The sequence below is a fragment of the Spermophilus citellus genome (genome assembly GCF_964194105.1).
Source record: "Spermophilus citellus genome assembly, chromosome: 6".
Taxonomy (NCBI): Eukaryota; Metazoa; Chordata; class Mammalia; order Rodentia; family Sciuridae; genus Spermophilus; species Spermophilus citellus.
The window spans coordinates 128,290,641-128,308,799 of record NC_138187.1 but is presented as its reverse complement, the minus strand read 5'-3'; the positions used below and the strand labels follow the sequence as shown (position 1 = coordinate 128,308,799).

The 18,159-nt window shown below is 47.0% G+C and overlaps 1 protein-coding gene across 1 annotated transcript in view; it reads right to left on the bottom strand.

The window, feature by feature from the left end:
- The window catches only part of PLXNA2 (plexin A2), a 215,145-nt gene that overhangs the window by 101,189 nt on the left and 95,797 nt on the right, over positions 1–18,159 (bottom strand). The window contains exon 4 of the mRNA XM_081298858.1: positions 12,506–12,640. Coding sequence (XP_081154984.1) covers positions 12,506–12,640 — 135 coding nt within the window. The remainder of the gene's footprint in view (positions 1–12,505; positions 12,641–18,159) is intronic.

Below are 18,159 nucleotides of genomic sequence, written 5' to 3'. Positions count from 1 at the left end.
TGAACTTTTCCTTTGGCTCCAACAATATCAAGTTTGGGGAAATGTTTCCTGAGTAGGCTCAACTTCCTGCTGTGAAGCTTTCCTTCACTTAATCAATACTCTTTTGTTTTTGATCACAATGGATGAACCCTTCCTTTTCACAAATCACCTGGAGAGTCTCTTCCCCAGGGGAAAGACTTCTTTGGCTCACAAGTTGTGCTGGGTAGTGGCCTCTCCTGTTCCCAGCACACTGAATGCTGCTGCTTCATTAGCTGCTCACTTGTAGCTTTCCTTGTGTAAGTGTGATCGTGCGGGCACAAACCCTGTGCTGCCAACCTAGCAGTCCTCAAAGGTTGTTGGATGAACCATGGCGGCTGAGTCTCTGTCCATCTCCTTTCTCAGTCTCCTTTTTTCCTGACCCTCATTTTTGCCCACCTGTCTTTTCTCATCTCTAAACACTGCCTGAAGGACAGAGGCTGAACCCTGGACTGTTTGCTAAGCCGCAGCTGATGACACAGCCACTCTTCCTCCACCTGGTGGATGCTGCAAACCCTAGCCTGTTTGTGGAGGGAGGTGGGAGTGGGAATGATTGGGAGGACTGGGCCGGGAAGGTCACTTGAGGCAGGATGGTGAAGGGAGATTCAGGGCATAGTGTGAAAACTATGGAGACTGTGGCTGAGACTCAGGGTCTCTGAGCTGGGCCTACCACAGAAAGATCAGAAGGCCAACTGGAAAAAATGCCGTCAAGCTGGACTCTGAAAACAGCACCGGAGGGGAGCAACCTTCCCCTTCTCCTCAGGGTGCATATAATGGTGTTGCATGAAGGAGCAAATGTCCCCATTCCATAGGGGCATTTTCTGTCATCTTACTTGCTGGCCCCCATGCCTCTGTTCTCACCAGCACATACGCACTCAGACCCAGGCCCGCCTCCAAGCACCTCCAAGCACAAGTGAACTTTGGCACTGTTTGAAACTGTTCATGTCTAGAAAGAATGTGCCAAATGTCCCGGCCGAGAGGGATATTTAAATACTTTTGACCATCAGGGAAACTGAGGCTTCAGTTGACCTTGACTTAGCTGCACCAGTAAGTGACTCAGATGACTCACAAGGGCAGACTCTCACCTTACCTGGTCCTGGCTGCTCTCCCACCACCCCTCTACCTCCCTCTCCCTAGAACTCCCCTGTAGCCTCAAGTTTGAGCCTAGATCCCTTCCAAAGGACCAGCCCAGGAGAGAAAGCTTGTCTGGCAGCTGGCTGGTCAGAACCCACAGGCAGGCAGCGGGGAGGAAAGCCACCAAGTGTTCCCGTAAATGGGCTCAGCTGGCCACTTCTGGCTAAGGAGTTCATGTCCAGCAGAGATCAGCATTTGCCTCCTGGGGTATATCCTGGATCTAAGTCCTGAGAGGGTCCGTCCAAGCCTCACCATTTGTGTGAGAAACCTGCTGGAGTGGAGACCCAGTTTTTTTTCCCCATTGTGTCCTCCAGAGCTCTGGCCCCCATACAAAGGAGACTTGTCAAGTCCCCAATGCACAAGGTCTGCTCCCATCCCTAGGGGAGGCCTTTGCCCTTCAGATGGTGCATCTTGCCAAGGTTTGCAGGCTTCCCCTTCCCGGCCTGTTGCTCTGCTGATGCTCATGCCCCTCTCCACACCTCTGAAACTGTATCTTCACATCACAGCCACTGTCCCAGTCATCAGCGGATGGAAATAACTTTTCACGACAGCTCCTCTGATGTTGCCATCTTTTGTGTTGATCAAAACAACAAAATGAATCAGACTCTCAGCATCTGATTGAAGCCTAATTGGAAACCCAAAGTGGCACTAAATGTTATGGTCTAAATAAAACACATTCAATTACTCCACCTCGACAGGAGGAGCACCAGGGAGAGTGCCTAGAAGGAGATAGGAAGCAGGTTGCGGAGTCCTGGGGCGAGCCTGCTGGGCCAGGCAGGCGTCTGGATGAGACTCCAGGCTGTGGGCACAGGAGGCTTCCGTGAGCCTGAGAAACCCCCCCATTGAGCTGCTCCCTGGTTGCCCGCTCACTCTTGGAATGGCACTTGAGGCTGAATGGGGCTTGGATGCAGTTTCTCCCACTGTGTACTGGACTGGCCCTCCTGGCCAGGGGTTTCTTTTGCCAAGTTGAGCAGTGGATGGGGTAGGAAAATGTGCAGGAGTGTCACCATGTCACCTGCTGGGTCCCTGAATGGCCACTTGATGTTGGGGGAAGGTGGGAAGGCAGGAGCTTTGGGACCACCCAAAGCTCGTCCTCTGCTCTGCCTCTTAGGAGCCCTCCGGGGTCATAGTGGGGAGGGGAGAGAGTCTTGTGAGGCACCATTCTTCTGCACGGGAAGAATGGAGCTGCAGTAACTTCCTTGGGGCCTGGGGCTTTTTCTCCCTCCACTCGGACCATTAGAGACATTTCCTCTGATTGGCCGCCATGTAGGGCCTGGGGCAGTGCTGACTTTTTTTTTTCTTTCTTTCTTTTTAAAGTAAAACAGCCCAGTACTCCAAATTCCTTGGGTGTGTCAGGTGAGAAGATTAGGAGTCTGTGCTGGCTTCCTGGAGTTTAACCCTTTCCTTAATGTGGAGCCAGGAGGAGGAAGTGCAGGAGGGGAGCCGGACAGCAGCCAGGGGGCGCTGTCTCAGAAATAAGGAGGCGTGGGTCGGCCTCCAGAAGCCTGGGGTGGAGGCCTAAGCCGGCTGTTTGCCAGTTTTGTTGCTCTGGGCAAATTACTTAGCGAGATTAAATTTCAGTTTTCTTTCTTATCTGTAGAAAAGGCTAGGAAAATAATGCTTATTAGTTGAGGTCATGTTTGTCAACTAAAATAAGCAAAGCATGACATAAATATTAGATTTCAACATCTTAAAGTAGAGCTCAAAGGCCTTGTAGGCGGTGGAGATTTTTTTTTTTTAAGGCGTGGCTATATGCACAGCGTGAACTGCAGGGCTTGGCCTGGTGATGAGACATGGGGGTACAACCATAAAAATATAATTGCCACTACTAACATTTATTAAGCAGGTAACACATGCCAGGTACTTTTCAGAGTGCTTTTTATGCATTAATTCATTGAATTCAATCCTCATGCAAATGCCATAATTATGTCCATTTACAGATGAGGTTATTGAAGCACAGAGAGGTGAAGCAATTTGCCCCAGGCCTCGCAGCAGTCAGTGGGGGGGCTGGGACTTATCTAAGAGTCCATGCTTTTCCATAGCTGTCAGGAAACTGCTCACAGTCGCTGATACCAGCCTCCTCTCACTGGCTTGGTACACCCTTCATTCTCCACAGTCACTTCTCTCCAGATCTCTGACTCTTTTTCTACAAAACAGAGGGCTGCTTATCACTAAGTAGTCTTTGGGCCTCAACCAGCTCTGCATTCCTGTGTCAGGCTCTCTGAGAGACTCCCAGCATGGACAGGCTTCTTTGTTGGTAGGTATGAGCTAATGTAATTATCAAACACATCGTCCCTGTCTTCTGTAGCACTGCTCACCTTATTTTCCCTTTTACCTACATTTCATGCCTTCTCTCCAGAATGTGATCATCCTGAGGGCAGGAATTCTACTTTACTTATCTGTACACAAAATCACAGTTAACAGGGCTGTAGTTGTGTTGAAAAGAGCAGAAAGAAATCAAGAAAGTACCTAAGATCCTTGCTGGAACATTCCTTAGAAAGACAGCCCTGTCTATATCTGCATATGCAAATGACTTTCCAGTGGACAGCTCTATGCATTATACATGGTAGACATTTAGTCTGTTGAATGAATGGGTCTGTGTATGCTAATGATATGCAAATCACCTCTATTTTAATTTGACCCTTGGGAACATCTTCAGGGACTCTCTCTTGGGCCTAGCTTGTTTTCCTTGTTTTTTTTTTTTTTTTCAGCTTTAGTTTTTAAACATGCCAGTGTTTTCCCTTGCCTGTGCTGAATGAAGCCATGTCAAGTTGGGAAAAGAATGCTGGGCTGGGCCAGGTGGATGAGCATGATGACCCAGGTAAGCCAGTCCCCTCTCTAGGTATCAGTTCCTCAGATTTAAAAGACTGGGGGAGGGTAGGCTTCCTTCTGGTACAGAGACACTGTGATTTCCCATCCCTCAGTCTAGGAGCATCATCTTAAGAGTGTGAGCCTTCAGCTGTCCTACCTAGAAAGAGAAAGCAAAGCCCTTGCCAAGGATTAGAGAGTCTCCAGGCCCCCTGCCCATTTAGAGAAATGAGGGGTTTTGGCACCAGTTCGCCCGGCCTGGGCATTGTGTTCAATCATTTCTTTCCAAACCCAAGGATTTTAAAATAAGAAGCTGGAGTTCTCTCTCTTAAATACAGTAAGCCAAGCGTCTGATTAAAAGGGTGGGTTTGCATTTCTCTTCCCTCATGTGAAAATATGTATTAAAAAAAAAATGCTCCCGTGAGAATATTAATAGCCAGGGAGTCGGCTTTGAGTCAGCCTCTGGATCCTTGACATTGGAAATGTGGGAAAGACAGAGGGAAAAGGGAAACCTAGGTTGAGGTGGTCCCTGTGCCCTATGCAGAATTCTGCCCTCCCTCTGGGGAAGGCACTGATGTGAGCATTCAGCTCCTGGGCCACACTGGGGTCTGGCGTCCTTAACCAGAAACACATGTGCATCAAAGGCTTGGATTGAAAGTGACACTTTCTAAAACAAAGTGCAGCCTTGATTCTCTCTTCCTCACTCCCCTAATCCGCAAACGCTATAATTCTCCCCAGGTCCCTCAGGCTCAGCTCTCTCCTGCCCCCTCACATTCCTGCCTCCCTCAGGGCCAAGGCCTCCAGGCCCAGTCCGCAGGAGCCGGGCTCCTGTTACTGAAACTTGTCAAAATACACCTTGGCAAACTCTGCAGGCGCCCAGGAAGTCTGATCACCTGCACTAAACATGCACCATCACAATAACAGTCTGAAATGCCAAGACCCACAAGCAGGAGACGTCTAGAAGTGTGGTTCCTCACATTTTTTATTTTCTTTCCCAAGGTCTTCAGGTGACCTAGGGGACTGGCAGGCAGTTCAGTAGTTTGGGCTACAGGTAGGAAATTTACTACCCCAAGTATGACAACAGCCCCTTTGAAAAGGTTCTCATTTTGGGGCCTCAAACCAAGTTGGTATTTGACAGGGAATTCTCCAAACCAGGGAGAACAAAATTAGTCCCTTGGAGAAGCCCTCTGGACAGTGCTGCAGGAGCATTTGAGAGGCTGACCTAAACTTCCCCCAGCCCCATACAAGACTTAGAACCAGAGCAGCGACCTACAGCAGGGTTTCTCCTGTAGTGAATTATGTCGGGGAAGGTGGCTTTACACACTTTGTTTCTGATACTGAATCCAGATTTAAAATTAGGTAGTCAGTGTAGTTAGGTAAATCAGGTCTAATATTGAGTGCTGAGAATGAATTCCCAGAAAAATTGAGCAACTCTTGAAATGTTAATGAAGTCCAGGAAACAGCCCCCAGCAGATTTGAAGATAGCCCATCCCAAAGAAGTGTTAATGAACAGCAAACTTGAAGATGCTGCCTCAGAAGTCCTTCCTGCCCAGATTACTTCTTTGGCCCACCTGTGTCCCACCCCTCGGGCCTTCCCACCTACATTCCATCACTGAAAGAACTATAAAAAGGGGAGACAACCGCACTTCCACGGATTCCACCTCTTGGGTCCCCTTCTTCCTCCGGGAGAAGTCTTTTCTGCTGTCCTTTACTAAACTTCTAATTTCTACTCTGACCTTGCCTCGGCGTGCTTCTCTGGTGTTATTATTCAACATTGGGGAAGCAAGGACTCGTCACCAGTCAACAGCGGTAACAATACCTGCAGGCCAGACTCCTCCTTGCCCCATCTCTGTTAAACCAGAAAGGCAGGGTTGGTGAAAATGTCTGTTTCCTGTAATCCCTGGGGGTGAGAAGCCATTGCCCTGTGTCCCGAAGGAGGACACTTCTGAGTGGTTCCCATGCAACCTGTCACAGGAAGGCTTCCTGGCAGAACATTAAAAGCCAACATGCCCTCAACGTGTGACCCCCTCCTGATAGATTCCCACAAGCACTTTCTTTGCCCATGGACATTTGATGTGGGTCTTACAAAACCTTCAGCAGTTGATCAGCAGCACACTTTAAGGCCACGAATGGGTCCGTATGTGTTTTGGGAAATCAGAGAAGTTCTGCTGATCCTGGAGCTAGGTGCTGGGGGTACACAGTGCTGAAAGGGGCAGTCACATGGTGCCTTCTGAGCCTTGAGTTCCTCATCTGGGGTCAGAATCTCTGAAGTCCCCTCCTGCTCTGGTGCTTTGTGTTTCCATGCCCCTGTGGATGGAGAACCCAGCCCTGCATCTTTTCCTAGCCTGCTTTTCAAGTGTGCCAACTGTGTGATGGGCAGCAGAGTGGTGACACTAGGATTTCCAAAACCAAGTCGTTGAGAAAGGTAATAAATGTCCTACCTAGGGCTGGGGTTGTAGCTCAGTGGAAGAGCGCGTGCCTAGCATGTGTGAGGCATTGGGTTTGAGTCTCAGCACCAGATATAAATAAATAAAATAAAGTTCGATCAACAACTAAAAAATGTTAAAAAAAAAAGTCCTCCCTAGTTTGCCGGGGGTGCTCACTCTTAGAGCCCTGAGCTGCTGTGTCTGCCGTGAGCTGTCATACTCAAGAAGTCTGACTATTTTGGGGCCAGCAGGCTGTGAGGAAACCCAAGACACACGCAGAAGCCTTGTCTAAGGCACTCTAGTGAAAAAATCCCAACCGATCCCAACTTCTAGTTTCCAAGTGCCAGACATGAAGAAGCTTCCAGAAGAATCTAGCCCCTCATCATGCTAGCGACCCCGGCCATTCACGTCATCCCCACAGAAGCTGTGGATATTATAGAATAGACACATGTTGCCTTCACTTCTTCCTGCACCCCTTCTATCCTTGAATCCTTGACTCATACATTTTGGGATGGTTTGTTATGTAGCCATAGATAAACACAGCAGTGTGCCAACTCCTGGCACATACATGAGGCACTCAGGGCTGGGGTCTGAGTGCTTACTTTACTACCTGGAAAGGGTAGTTTTGCCTTTTGCATTGAACTTGAGGCTTGGTTATATACCTGAGGAAACCAGAAATGAAAAGCCCCTTGGAGAGTCCCTGGCTGACCAAGCATCCATACCTATGGTCACTCAGGCGTGTGGGCTTGGGGGATGGCCAGGGCTCAGGTGCCCCTCCCTATTCCCTATGGATGCCTGCTTTCAAGTCTCCCGAGCCTCACATATGGGCCTGGGGCTGCCTCCTGAGTATGGAGGGGGGCAGGATTGTTTAGTCTGCTAGGCACATTCCTAGATTTTTAAAATAAATAGCAGATTATGAGCAACTCAGCCCAATGCTGCCATTTAGCCAGGCCAGAGTCTTTTGAGGTGTCCCTCGGGAGGGAGCAGCAGGAGTGGCAGGTTGGAGGCCATTGCTGGAACATAAGAATGCTTTCCCAGCCATAACTTATAGGGGATATGTTTCTAGTCCTTACTGAGGTCCCCAGAAAGTTTTAGTACTGACACTACTACTAATAAATTTCTATCACATTTGAAAGCATTGACTAAGTCAGATATGGCACTAGGTGACTTATCTAGTCACACTACTAGCCTACCTGCTAGTCCCATTACACAGATGAAGCAACTGAGGTTTGTAGAAGTCAAATTACTTTCTCAAAGCCATATACCACCTAGCAAGAAGCTATGAAAAGGAAGTCTATCTCACTTTCACATGCCAGATCTTAACCACCATGCTCTTTTGCCCCTCCACGCCTAGAAATAGAGAGCAGAATCCCACGTCCCCCACCCGCTCCCAACACGCTAACCCTTTGCCAGCCTATCTGCTATTCCCAAGGTTCTTTCCAGCCTGCACGGAGCCATTCTCCACTGTGACTCCCTTTTTCCATTTCACCCTTCGCTGGATCATTTTATGCCTCTATTCCCTCTGCTAATTCAAACTAATTAAAGTATAAAATAGAATAATTGCTTCCATCCCCATACTCTTTTCTCATCCACCCTGAGGACGGAGTGGTGTTCCCTTTCTGGGAGTGGCCAGCCTGACAAGTTGGGTGGAAACTAGGGCCATTCAGTTTCTTTTCATCTTGTTGCTTGGTTTTTTAACTTGGCCTGTAGCCTGATTTTCCCTGGACTCTCTGACTTCCGTGAGACACTGAGGACAGGGGTGCAACTTGGAGTCATGCTGTAACATCTGTTGACTCACTGTTGAGTCTGGGGCGGGCTTTCTAGAGAAGAGCCAGGCATATTCACCTGGGCAATTAGCAGCAGGATTGGGGAATCAGTTCCCAAACTTCCCCCTGGGACTGGCCAGCTGCAGATCTATTAACAGTACATTAACATTGACTTGTTAGGAAGTGGCACTAACGACCCAACACTTCCTACTAGTCCTATTTCTTAATTACATTTAGTTAATTGAGAGAGAGAGAGAGAGAGAGAGAGAGAGAGAGAGAGAGAGAGAGAGAAGTTAGAACGAGTGTTATATTGGTATTAGATTGTTAACTTTGTGGGTAGATTAGAACCCCTTTTGCAGAATGTGAGACCAGGGACTACACTGTACTCTTACCTGGTCTCAAGGATAGGACAGATGCCATGTTTTGGAGAAGGGGTGAGTACAGAGAGATAAGTAAGTGCTGTGGATAGGGTGGAAGGAAGGGATGAGATTAGGCTACCCAGAGATTTGTTATAAAGTGAAGTTTCTGGAAGCCCCATTCCCTTGATGTCACACAAGATCTTAGGACTTTTAGAGAATCCCAAAAATCTTAAATTTTTACCTGCTATGGTTTAGTTTATGGTTTGAGTGTATCCCCCAGATGTTCATGTGTAGAAACTTTAAGAGGTGGGACCTAGTGGCATATACATTGATCATTGAGGGCGCTTTCCTCAGAAGAAATTGATGTAGTTCTCACAGGATCCAGGTTATTTCTTGCAACAGAGTTGTTATAAAAAAGCAAGTCTGGCCCCTCCCAACCTTCTTTGGCTTCTTGTCTGGTCATGTGAGCTCATCCTTTTGCATACACTCTTGTTGTGATATCATTTGCCATGATATGATTGCAGTCAGGGAGACCCTTGCCAGAGCCTGGGCTATACTGTTTCGACGTTCAGCTTCCAAAGCCATAACTGAATAAACCTCTTCACTTTCTAAGTTACTCGGACTCTGTTATTTTGTTATGCTAATGGAAAAAGGACTAATACATTGCCTCAGCGCAGGAATACACTTATTCATAAGCAAACCAGCCTTCCTACTCTCTGTAATGTTCATTGTTTGGGGAAGAAGCTCATGAAAACACGCATGACCTCACAGACCTCTTTTTCAGCAAGTTCTTTTGTTCTAACTTTAAGCTTATTAATGGTGATTTTGATGTCACCTGCAAAAAGAGAAGTCCCAATACCAGGACCTTCAATGAACTCTTCAAGAATTAAAAGGACATCTGAGTCAGGTTTTTCATCTCCATCTTTAAATGTGGTGAATCCAAGTCCCTGAGAAGATAAAAGCCCAGGTCACCTGGGGAACTAGAGGCGGGGCCTATTATCTGGGTCACAAACCACTTAGCTTCCTAATCATCACATATAGTATCTATTCTCCTAAGTAATGAAATCAGAATGCAAGAGGTGGAAGAAGCCACACAGAATCTTAATGACCAGTGGAGTCATAGTCTGCATGGAGACAGAGTAAGAAGAACTTCCCTAGCTATTGTCTCAACTGAGTCTCACCCTGACCTTGTGTGACACTCACAGAGGTTAAGTGGCTTGTCTAAGGCCTCTCTGCTATAGAATAGCCAGAATCGGAACTGTGGACTTCAGAGGCAATCCTGTTATCTGATGTAACTCCTCTAACTCAAAAAGGAGAAAACGGAAGCCGTGAGTCATGCTACTGGTTGCTGCAAAAGCTGAACTAGAATCCAGGACATCTGACTTCATTTTTACTGACCATTCTCCAACCATACATTAAACTGCCTCCTGAAGAGGTCCTGGCTGTCTGTGAAGACTCTGTGCTCAGCCGGCCTCAGACAGATGGGCCTCCTGAGCTGCCCTTGGCCCTCCTCCCTGGAATCAGCCCCCCGGTGAAGTCACCTGGCTACCTATTTCTACACGATTTATGGCTGTCCAAGTGACAGGCTTCAGAGCTCCACCACAAATCCCCCTTAGACTTGGCCTCCTGATTGCAGCTCCACCTGGTACAGAGAGCTCCCCTATTAATATCTCACTTGGCCAGAGACAGCCCCATGGCATTAAACCCACATTCTTCCTCTATCTGCTCCTTTGCTCATTGCAACTGGCTACTACTCAACCTATTTGGTGCAGATTGGAACAAGAACAGGACACCCGAAGCAGAGGATGAGGACAAAGGAGAGGATATTTACAGAGAAACTGTATTTTGACCAGGAGGCATGCTCTCAGACGTGGCATCACACATGAACTCAAGATCATTCTATATCCTCAAGCCTTCTTATCAGCCTCTAGCCCTGACCCAGTGCCTCTTCTTTGGTTCTATTTTGAATGCATTTTCAAAAGCATCCCATTTGACAAAGGACATGCAGCCAAAATGTGCCTTGGCATTTTTTCAGTTTCCACTAAGGTTTTGTTGGTCACTTCCATTTGCTGCTTCTGCTTTTTCACTACATTGGACTAAAAAAAAAAAAAAAAAAAACCCAAGAGAGAGCTCTCACCCAGAGCTTCCTGCCTGGTCTTGAGCCATACAGCGTGTCTCTCAAAAAATATCATGCATAGTATGGGTTTATTCCTCTTCTTTAGCCACCTATGTAGGTTGCCATCTATCCACCAGCCTTCTACGTATTCCTGTGAAAGTGTCTCAGGATCCTGTTAACGTGATGTTAATTTTGGATGGTGGACTTGAGACTGTTGTCTATAGGTAATGCTTGAACTGGTATTGAACAGGTAAGCATCTACTATTTTTATTTTAAAAATAACGTTCAGTCTTAAAGGTGAAGAAGAATAGGAAGAGAACACAGAGCATCCAGAGAACTCAATCTGACGTCATAGATACCCGGGGTACCTGTCTCTCTCCCTCGTTAGATGGTAACCAACTTCAGGGTAGAGATCAAGTCCCACTCCTTTTCATGTTTTCCCAGTATTTTGTCTCCAATAAATATGTGCCCAGTAATGGTTTCTCTTAGGCCCAATGCCTGTTTTATTGGGATGATAGGCTGGTGTTTATTTCCAAGACTCTGTCACCCACTCTAGGTTAGGCAAAGTGTCCTCCAACTCCTCCCAGTTCCCATCTGGACCTGTTTATGCCTCCATTGCAGGGGCCACATGAAAGAACGTAAAAAAGACAGGTGGGTTCAAGAGGCTCTGGATGTAATTTGCATGCAATTAGCATATGATTTGTGTCATCTATTCTCAAGAAGTAATTTTCAAGTTAGAACTGCATCACTGAGTCCCTTAATGCTGTCATGTGCCTGCTGGCCCCTTTCTTACTTTTTCTGCTTATCCCACATCCCCTGATTCAGATCCCTTACATTCAAAAACAAAGGAGGGAAAGACAACTCAGAGAAGGGGGAAGCTGATCAAGGACACTGGAATCCTGGCAGAATATTCTGAATGACATACGAGCTGGGAGGCACCTTGTGAAAGTGGCTGGTCCTCTAGTCCCAGCACAATTCTCCAGCCTCTGTCAGTATCCTCAGCTGCTGAGACAGACTCATAATCCTTTTTAATCCTTCTTTGACCTTTATCTGACTTCTCCTTTTCAGGAAAATGATAAAGACCATCGCTGCAGCTCAACAACTGTTAACCCACTGACCAAGTGAATGGAATGAACCAGTCTTGGTGAAAACTAGGTGTTCGCTTGGTTTTCTGGATCTGCAGGGATCTGATGAATCTCCTGTCTTCCCTGCTTCTTTTCTTCACCACACCTCCCCCTGCATTACCCTTCTCTGGGCTGCCACACATTCAGAGTGAGTACAATCTGGGGGAGTAATCCTCCCCGCCATCCTTGAGGGTGAGGAACTTGCTCAGTTGCTACCTAGCAGAGGGTAGAAGTCTGTTTCGTAGGATTCCCCATCTCTGCAGGCATAGTTTCAGCTTCCCAGAGCTGACCAGTTTCTACCCTGCACCAGTTTAAGACTCAGCCAAGATTTTATCTCCTTCTGGGGCCCTATCTTGGTTCTGTCTCTCTCAGGAGCAGGCCCAGCCTGGAGGCCTGGATTATTTACACCTCTTTGGCTCCCTTGAGCAGCAGACTCTGTGGGCCCGAGAGCAGTAAATCTACCTCCTAATCACACCAAGCTGCTCCATGCAGTCTGGCCTGTTCTTGCGGGGCTGTTCATCACTGGCTGAGACAGGGGCTGTGGCCTAGAGAGAAGCCTCCGGGAAGTGGCTGGCCCCGGCTTGCTTCCCTGTGGCTCCCTGCAAAAACCTACAGGGAATCTGCCTCTTCCGGGACCCTGGTGCAGCAAGAGCAGAGGTCTCCCTTATTAGATGGAACAGCTTCTGAACTAAGGTGACAGATCATCAACAGTTTCCTGGAGTCTGGAAAGGATATATGGATTGGCAGCAACACTTACCTGTCTCTCAGACATGACATATAGGTAGCGCTGATCAATGGAGAAGGCCATGTCCCGAAGGATGGGGCTCCCATCTTTGAGCACAGAGACCATCTCATACTGGACCCCACCATGGGGGGGACCATCAGCTCGAATCTGCAAGAGAAACAAGGGTATCCTTAGCATGTATACACTCTGCCTTCCCTGTTGGCTACCTGCTTCTACCTAGAAGAAGTAGCTTTCAAAAAACCATTGCTACCCCTCCCAATTGCTACTCTGTAGCCAGAAACACCACTTACTTCAAACATCCCAGCCTCCACACAGAGAATACTTTCCTAAGCCATCTGAGTGCACTGGCTGGGATTTCTGATGGTGGATTTATTTTTGTGTGCACATAGGCTCTCCGGAATAATTCTGACTATCTATATGTGGTTATTCTTGTGTACGTTACAGATATTTATAGCTGTATGTGATATATGAATATACAAGTTAGTGCGAGCTTGGGCATACTTATTTGTGGATGGAAAGGGAGAATCAACATCTATACACAGTATCCTTACCTCAGGCAGATATAGGGAAATGCTGGGCAATTATACAAACCACCAAAAAGTGGTCATCAAGAGATTCAAGATTTTTGGACATTATGATGTCTTTCTTTCCCCAGATATAGATTCTGACTGTCTGCAAGTCCACCCAGTGGGATGTGGTAATCTAGGAATCCTGGCTCTTTCTGTCCAAGTGCATCCCAGGACAATAAGTCAGAAAGGACTTGGTTGTCATTTAGTCCAGGGTTTCTCAGCACTGGCTGCACATTTGTATCATCTGGGGAGTTTTTAAAAATATGAATGCCAGGGCCAGATGCATTAATCAGAATCTCTGTGGGTGGGGCCTGGGCATCTTCATTGGGTTTAAAATCTCTCAAGATGAATTTAATGAGTAGCCAGGGTCAAGAAGCAGTGATAAAATCCAATATTCTCCAATCAGAGTGGCCTCGGAATTGCCTGCAGGGCTTGGTAAGATGTGTGGCTGAGCCCACCCCAAGAATTTCAGATTGGGGCGGGGGATGAGCTCCATGGGCATACATTTCTAACCCATTCTCAGGTGCTGCTGCTTCTGCTGGTACAGAAATATGAGAAGTACTAATTCAGGCTGAGCCCCATATGCAAAATACTGAAACTCAAAAGAGAGAGGTCCCTAAAGTCATGCAAAAAGTTGGCGGCATGGGCTGGGGTTGTAGCTCAGTGGTGGAGTGCCTGCCTAGCACGTGTGAGGCACTGGGTTTGATTCTCAGCACCACATATAAATAATAAATAAAAGGTCCATTAACTACTAAAAAAATAAAAAAAAAATGGTGGCAAGAAGTTCTTGGTTAGATCTGCTCCATCCCCAGTCTCTTTTCCCAGAGTAGGAGCTGACTCTTGACCAGTGTTCTCTGCCCCCAGCTCATTTCCTTTGTCTTCTGCCCACCCAGATACCCTGGAGCCCAGGCCCCACCTCTTCTAGGAAGCCTTCCCAGCCTCTCTAATGGCTTATTAATGACATTTAGACTGATGCTTTTTTTCTACCAGACATCCTGTCCTAGGATTATAATCAATCGATTTGTTCATTGTATGTGTACTAGCTAACATGTATTGACCATCTATTTGAATTGTTTTCTAATTGCTTCCCATGTGCATAAGTCCTGCCAAAGTTTTGAAGATAGGAATATGTTTTCTATTTCTCTTGCAACTCTCTGAGGACCTGCATAGGCTGGGGGACATAGCTGGTGATGGATTAAAGGGAATACTTGAAAGGAACTTAGATGGTGAACCAACTGATGGAGTATCCTGGATTTTTTTATTGCTAAATTAAAGTTAGGCCAAACAAATTTTCCCTGGAAAATCTGAAGAATACATCTTCTCCTTTCTTATACTGTGTGCGTTCTCAGGGCATGATCTGCACTGCTGGGTTGGGCTGGACTGGGGTGAGTGGGGAGCAGACCATGAGTCCCTAGTGGGGTGGAAAGCTCTGGCTCTGGAGTTCTCAGTGATAGACAGAGCAGATTCCTGCCTGAGGGCCCTTGGCCTAGATTCCAGGGATGGGTACAGTGGCTTAGTGTCAAGGCATAGAGTGAGGGGTACCATGTTTTCTTTCTCACCTGCTTTGGTGGGTGACTGGGGGGCTCTGGATTGAAGTAGAGGAGGAAACCTCACCTTGTGGGTTGGACTCTACCTTCTCCTAAGCTTCATCCTTATCCTTTTACTACCTCACAGGGGGCTTCCAGCATTCAAAGATTCTGCCTTGACAACTATCACTGAAGCCCCTCCTTCCAGGGTTGCGGGCACAAGGGTAGGTAGAGGGCAACTCCAAGAGTCACCTATGATGTTATGGGGTTGAGGCGTCTATTCTCAATCCCAGAGCAATTATGATTATGAGAGTTAAGCAGAAGGAAGAACAGAGTCTCTATTTGGGGAAAACTTTCCATGATTAAAATGCTTCCCCTTATCATTCAAAGCAGGGTTCTCCTTTGGATGGACAGGGCCAACTTTCTATAAGGTCCTTGCAGAAATGTGGTAGCACTGACTCACAAAAGTTCTTGATTACTGTAAGAGGTAGAGGGAAGATGTGTTGGCCATGGCTTCTGGTTGACTTGGCCTTAGTTTTCTGTCTTCTACAACCTGGGGAATTTAGGGTCTGCTTCTTGCATGACTCTGAACCCTACCTTACCTCTGAAGGAGAAACCCTCCCTTGACAGCTGCTCCTCTCCAGGGAGATTTATGTCTCCTTAAGCTGGTTTGGCTCAGGAGTTGTAGAAGCAGCCCTCTGGGCCCAGGCCTGGCCCGGGACCTCCTCCCTTAGGAGGCTGGTTGACCCACTGCCAGCTGGAGCAGTCACCCTCTCCATGAGCCTGGGCACTGGCTTGGATCCCCAGAAGGTCTGACACAAAGTCAGAAGGAAGAACAAATGCCACAGGTCTGGCCCTCCCTCAGTGGTCCCTGGGACTAGATAGTACTGTGGCCAGACTGGAGCTGGAGCTGACCCAGCCACCACCCTGACACACGCTGCTGCTGTCTATTGGGACCAATCCCAATCATTCACTTCTTACTGAATCAGAGACCTAATCAGAATCTTTTTTAAAATATTTTTTTTAGTTGTCCATGAACTTTATTCATTTATACGTGGTGCTGAGAATTGAACCCAGTGCCTCACACATGCTAGGCAAGCACTCTATCACTGAGACATAACCCCAGCCTCTAACCAGAAGCTTTTTAAAACTTCCTGTCTGCAACCTCAATCTTTTAATAAACCAGTGAAGCCAGAATCAAATCTACATAGGTCTCAAACGTGAGCACTAAAACCAAATCAGAACAGAAAATGTTGTTGGTCCTGAACTTGAACTAAGCTCTCTTATTCTATTCAGTCTTCATCCTTGGAAAGAAAGGCAGTCCTGGCCAAGAAGTCTGTGCTTCCCTGGGCATCCTCCTACTCCCTGCTACCTGCTGTAGCTTGAATAGCCCTTTAAGGCACCTATAGGAAGTCAGAGAAAATGGAGAATGGGGGCCAGAGGGCCAGGGGTTAAGGAGAATGAGGTGGGCCAGGATAGTGGGCAGAAGGCAGGCAGAAAACTGGGCAGCAGAGATCTTTCTCTTCACTGGATACCTTCTGCTCCCTCTGGGTCACACATTAGCATGGGGAGAATATAGTTCTGGGACTCAGGCATCCTGGGATTCATTTCTGACTCTCTTCTTGGCTGGGCATGGCACACTTTTAGGAGAGTTACCTCTCTGAGCCTCAGTTTTCCTCTCAGGCTCAGCACCTGTTCCAGAAGGATCACTGACATCGCTGCCAGATGGCAAGGGCTTTGCAGCTCATAGCCTAAGCTTTTCTATTAGAGGCCCCCACCAGGGTTGGAGCCAGTCAGTGCTATTCAGAGAAAGCACACAACAATGGAGAGATTAGCCCCAGAGAGATTAGGGAAGTTTTTAGGTCAAAATTGTCCCTCCTTGCCAGACACAGGGTGCCTAGTGGCAAGGAACTATCAGGGAGTCATGAAACAAAAGTGAGATTTTGAAAGCCAATTAGTTGGGTTTATTGTGTGGTGCCCTACCAAGTCACAGTTCTCTTCAGCGTTTAAGCTTGCATCCTTGGGGCCAGGTTTCAAGGACCACAAGAACAGCCATAAATGGAAATAGGCCACAAATACAGTCTGAGGGCATGCATTATCAGGTCAAGCTGCACAGGTCTTAATATCCAACCAGGCAGTGGAGGGCCAGAGATGGGGCAGAGAAGGAGGTGGTACTGACAGGTGGAACCAGCCACCTGAGCATGCTTTTCTAGTTGGGTTATTCATGTCCTGGGAGGAATTGACCTCAGTGGACATGCAGAAGCCATGGGGCCTTTGTGCTTGGCCAAGATCGAGAAGAGCAGAACCACAGGGGGCATAGTCGACTACAGAAGAGGGGACAGTCTTTACTGAGACCTACAGAAGACAAATTGTGCCTAAACTTTTGCACAAGGACATTTAGATGAGCTTGAATAAGAATTCCTGCTCTGAAGACACCTGACTGTAGAATGGATGACCACAGAAGTCTGTGATCATCTTAGGAGGAGTTTTTAACACAGGACAAACCCTTTTGCTGTATAGTTCAACTTGGTCCTGCCTAAGGCAGTAGATTAGACTTGGTAAATTTTCAAAGGTCCCTGTTCACCCAATGAATTTATTAATAGCTGCCACTTATATAGCTTTTATGACATGCTGGGCACTTTTGAAAGTTGGTAATAAAAATTAGCTCATTTAGTCCTTAAGGGTACCCCTGATGTAAATAATATTATCATTCTTCTTCGACAGATAAGAAATCTGAGGCCAGGAGAGGCAACTTTCCTGAGGTTATACAGCTAAAGAGTGGCAGAACCAAGCTTTGTACATAGCCCAAATTCTCGTCACTGTGTAACTCTCCCAAGACACGGTAGTAAGCATTTCTCTATTCTCTGTAGCTGAGCAGAATGGAAGGGTAGCTTAGAAGTCCAAGTTCTCCCCTTCGTTCCCCCACAGTCAACGAGGGACAATCACCCCTTTTTTTCCTGGGGTGCAACAACAAACTCAGAACCTAATTTAGGAGGGCTTTACTTGAGATCTAAAACTCAGTTTAACAGGTCTGGCTTTGGGGCAGGAACATGAGAGATAAAGCCCAGGGAGATTTACTGTCCAGTTTCCAGGTGGGAGGGGACCCTTGGAAATGAAAATGAAATAGTAGCTCTCTTAGTATCTTTCCTTTAAATCACAGCTATGAAATTAATGACATCCTCTTTACTTGAACATCCAATTCAAATCAGCATATCCAATTAACTCGCTTACATATAGGCCCCTCAAACTCCTTTTCTTGTGCATCAATTTCTTCCCTAGTTAGCCTTAAATTATGAGGCCCTTACTTGGGATTTGGCACTCTTTATTACTTTATCAGTACAGTAGTACAGTAGTAGTGGTAGTAATAGCCAAGAAAAAAAATTTTTTTTTTTCAAAAGCTGCTGGAGAGCATGGAATTGGGGATCTTCTTAGGTCTCTCAGTAGGAAAGAAATTGATTTGACAGGCACCACCATGCAGAGGGAGGCCCTGGATCCTGTCTGGAGGGTGGGGATCTAATCCCTGTTTTCTCATTAATTGGCTGGGTGACTTCAGGCTAGCTGCTTCACTTGT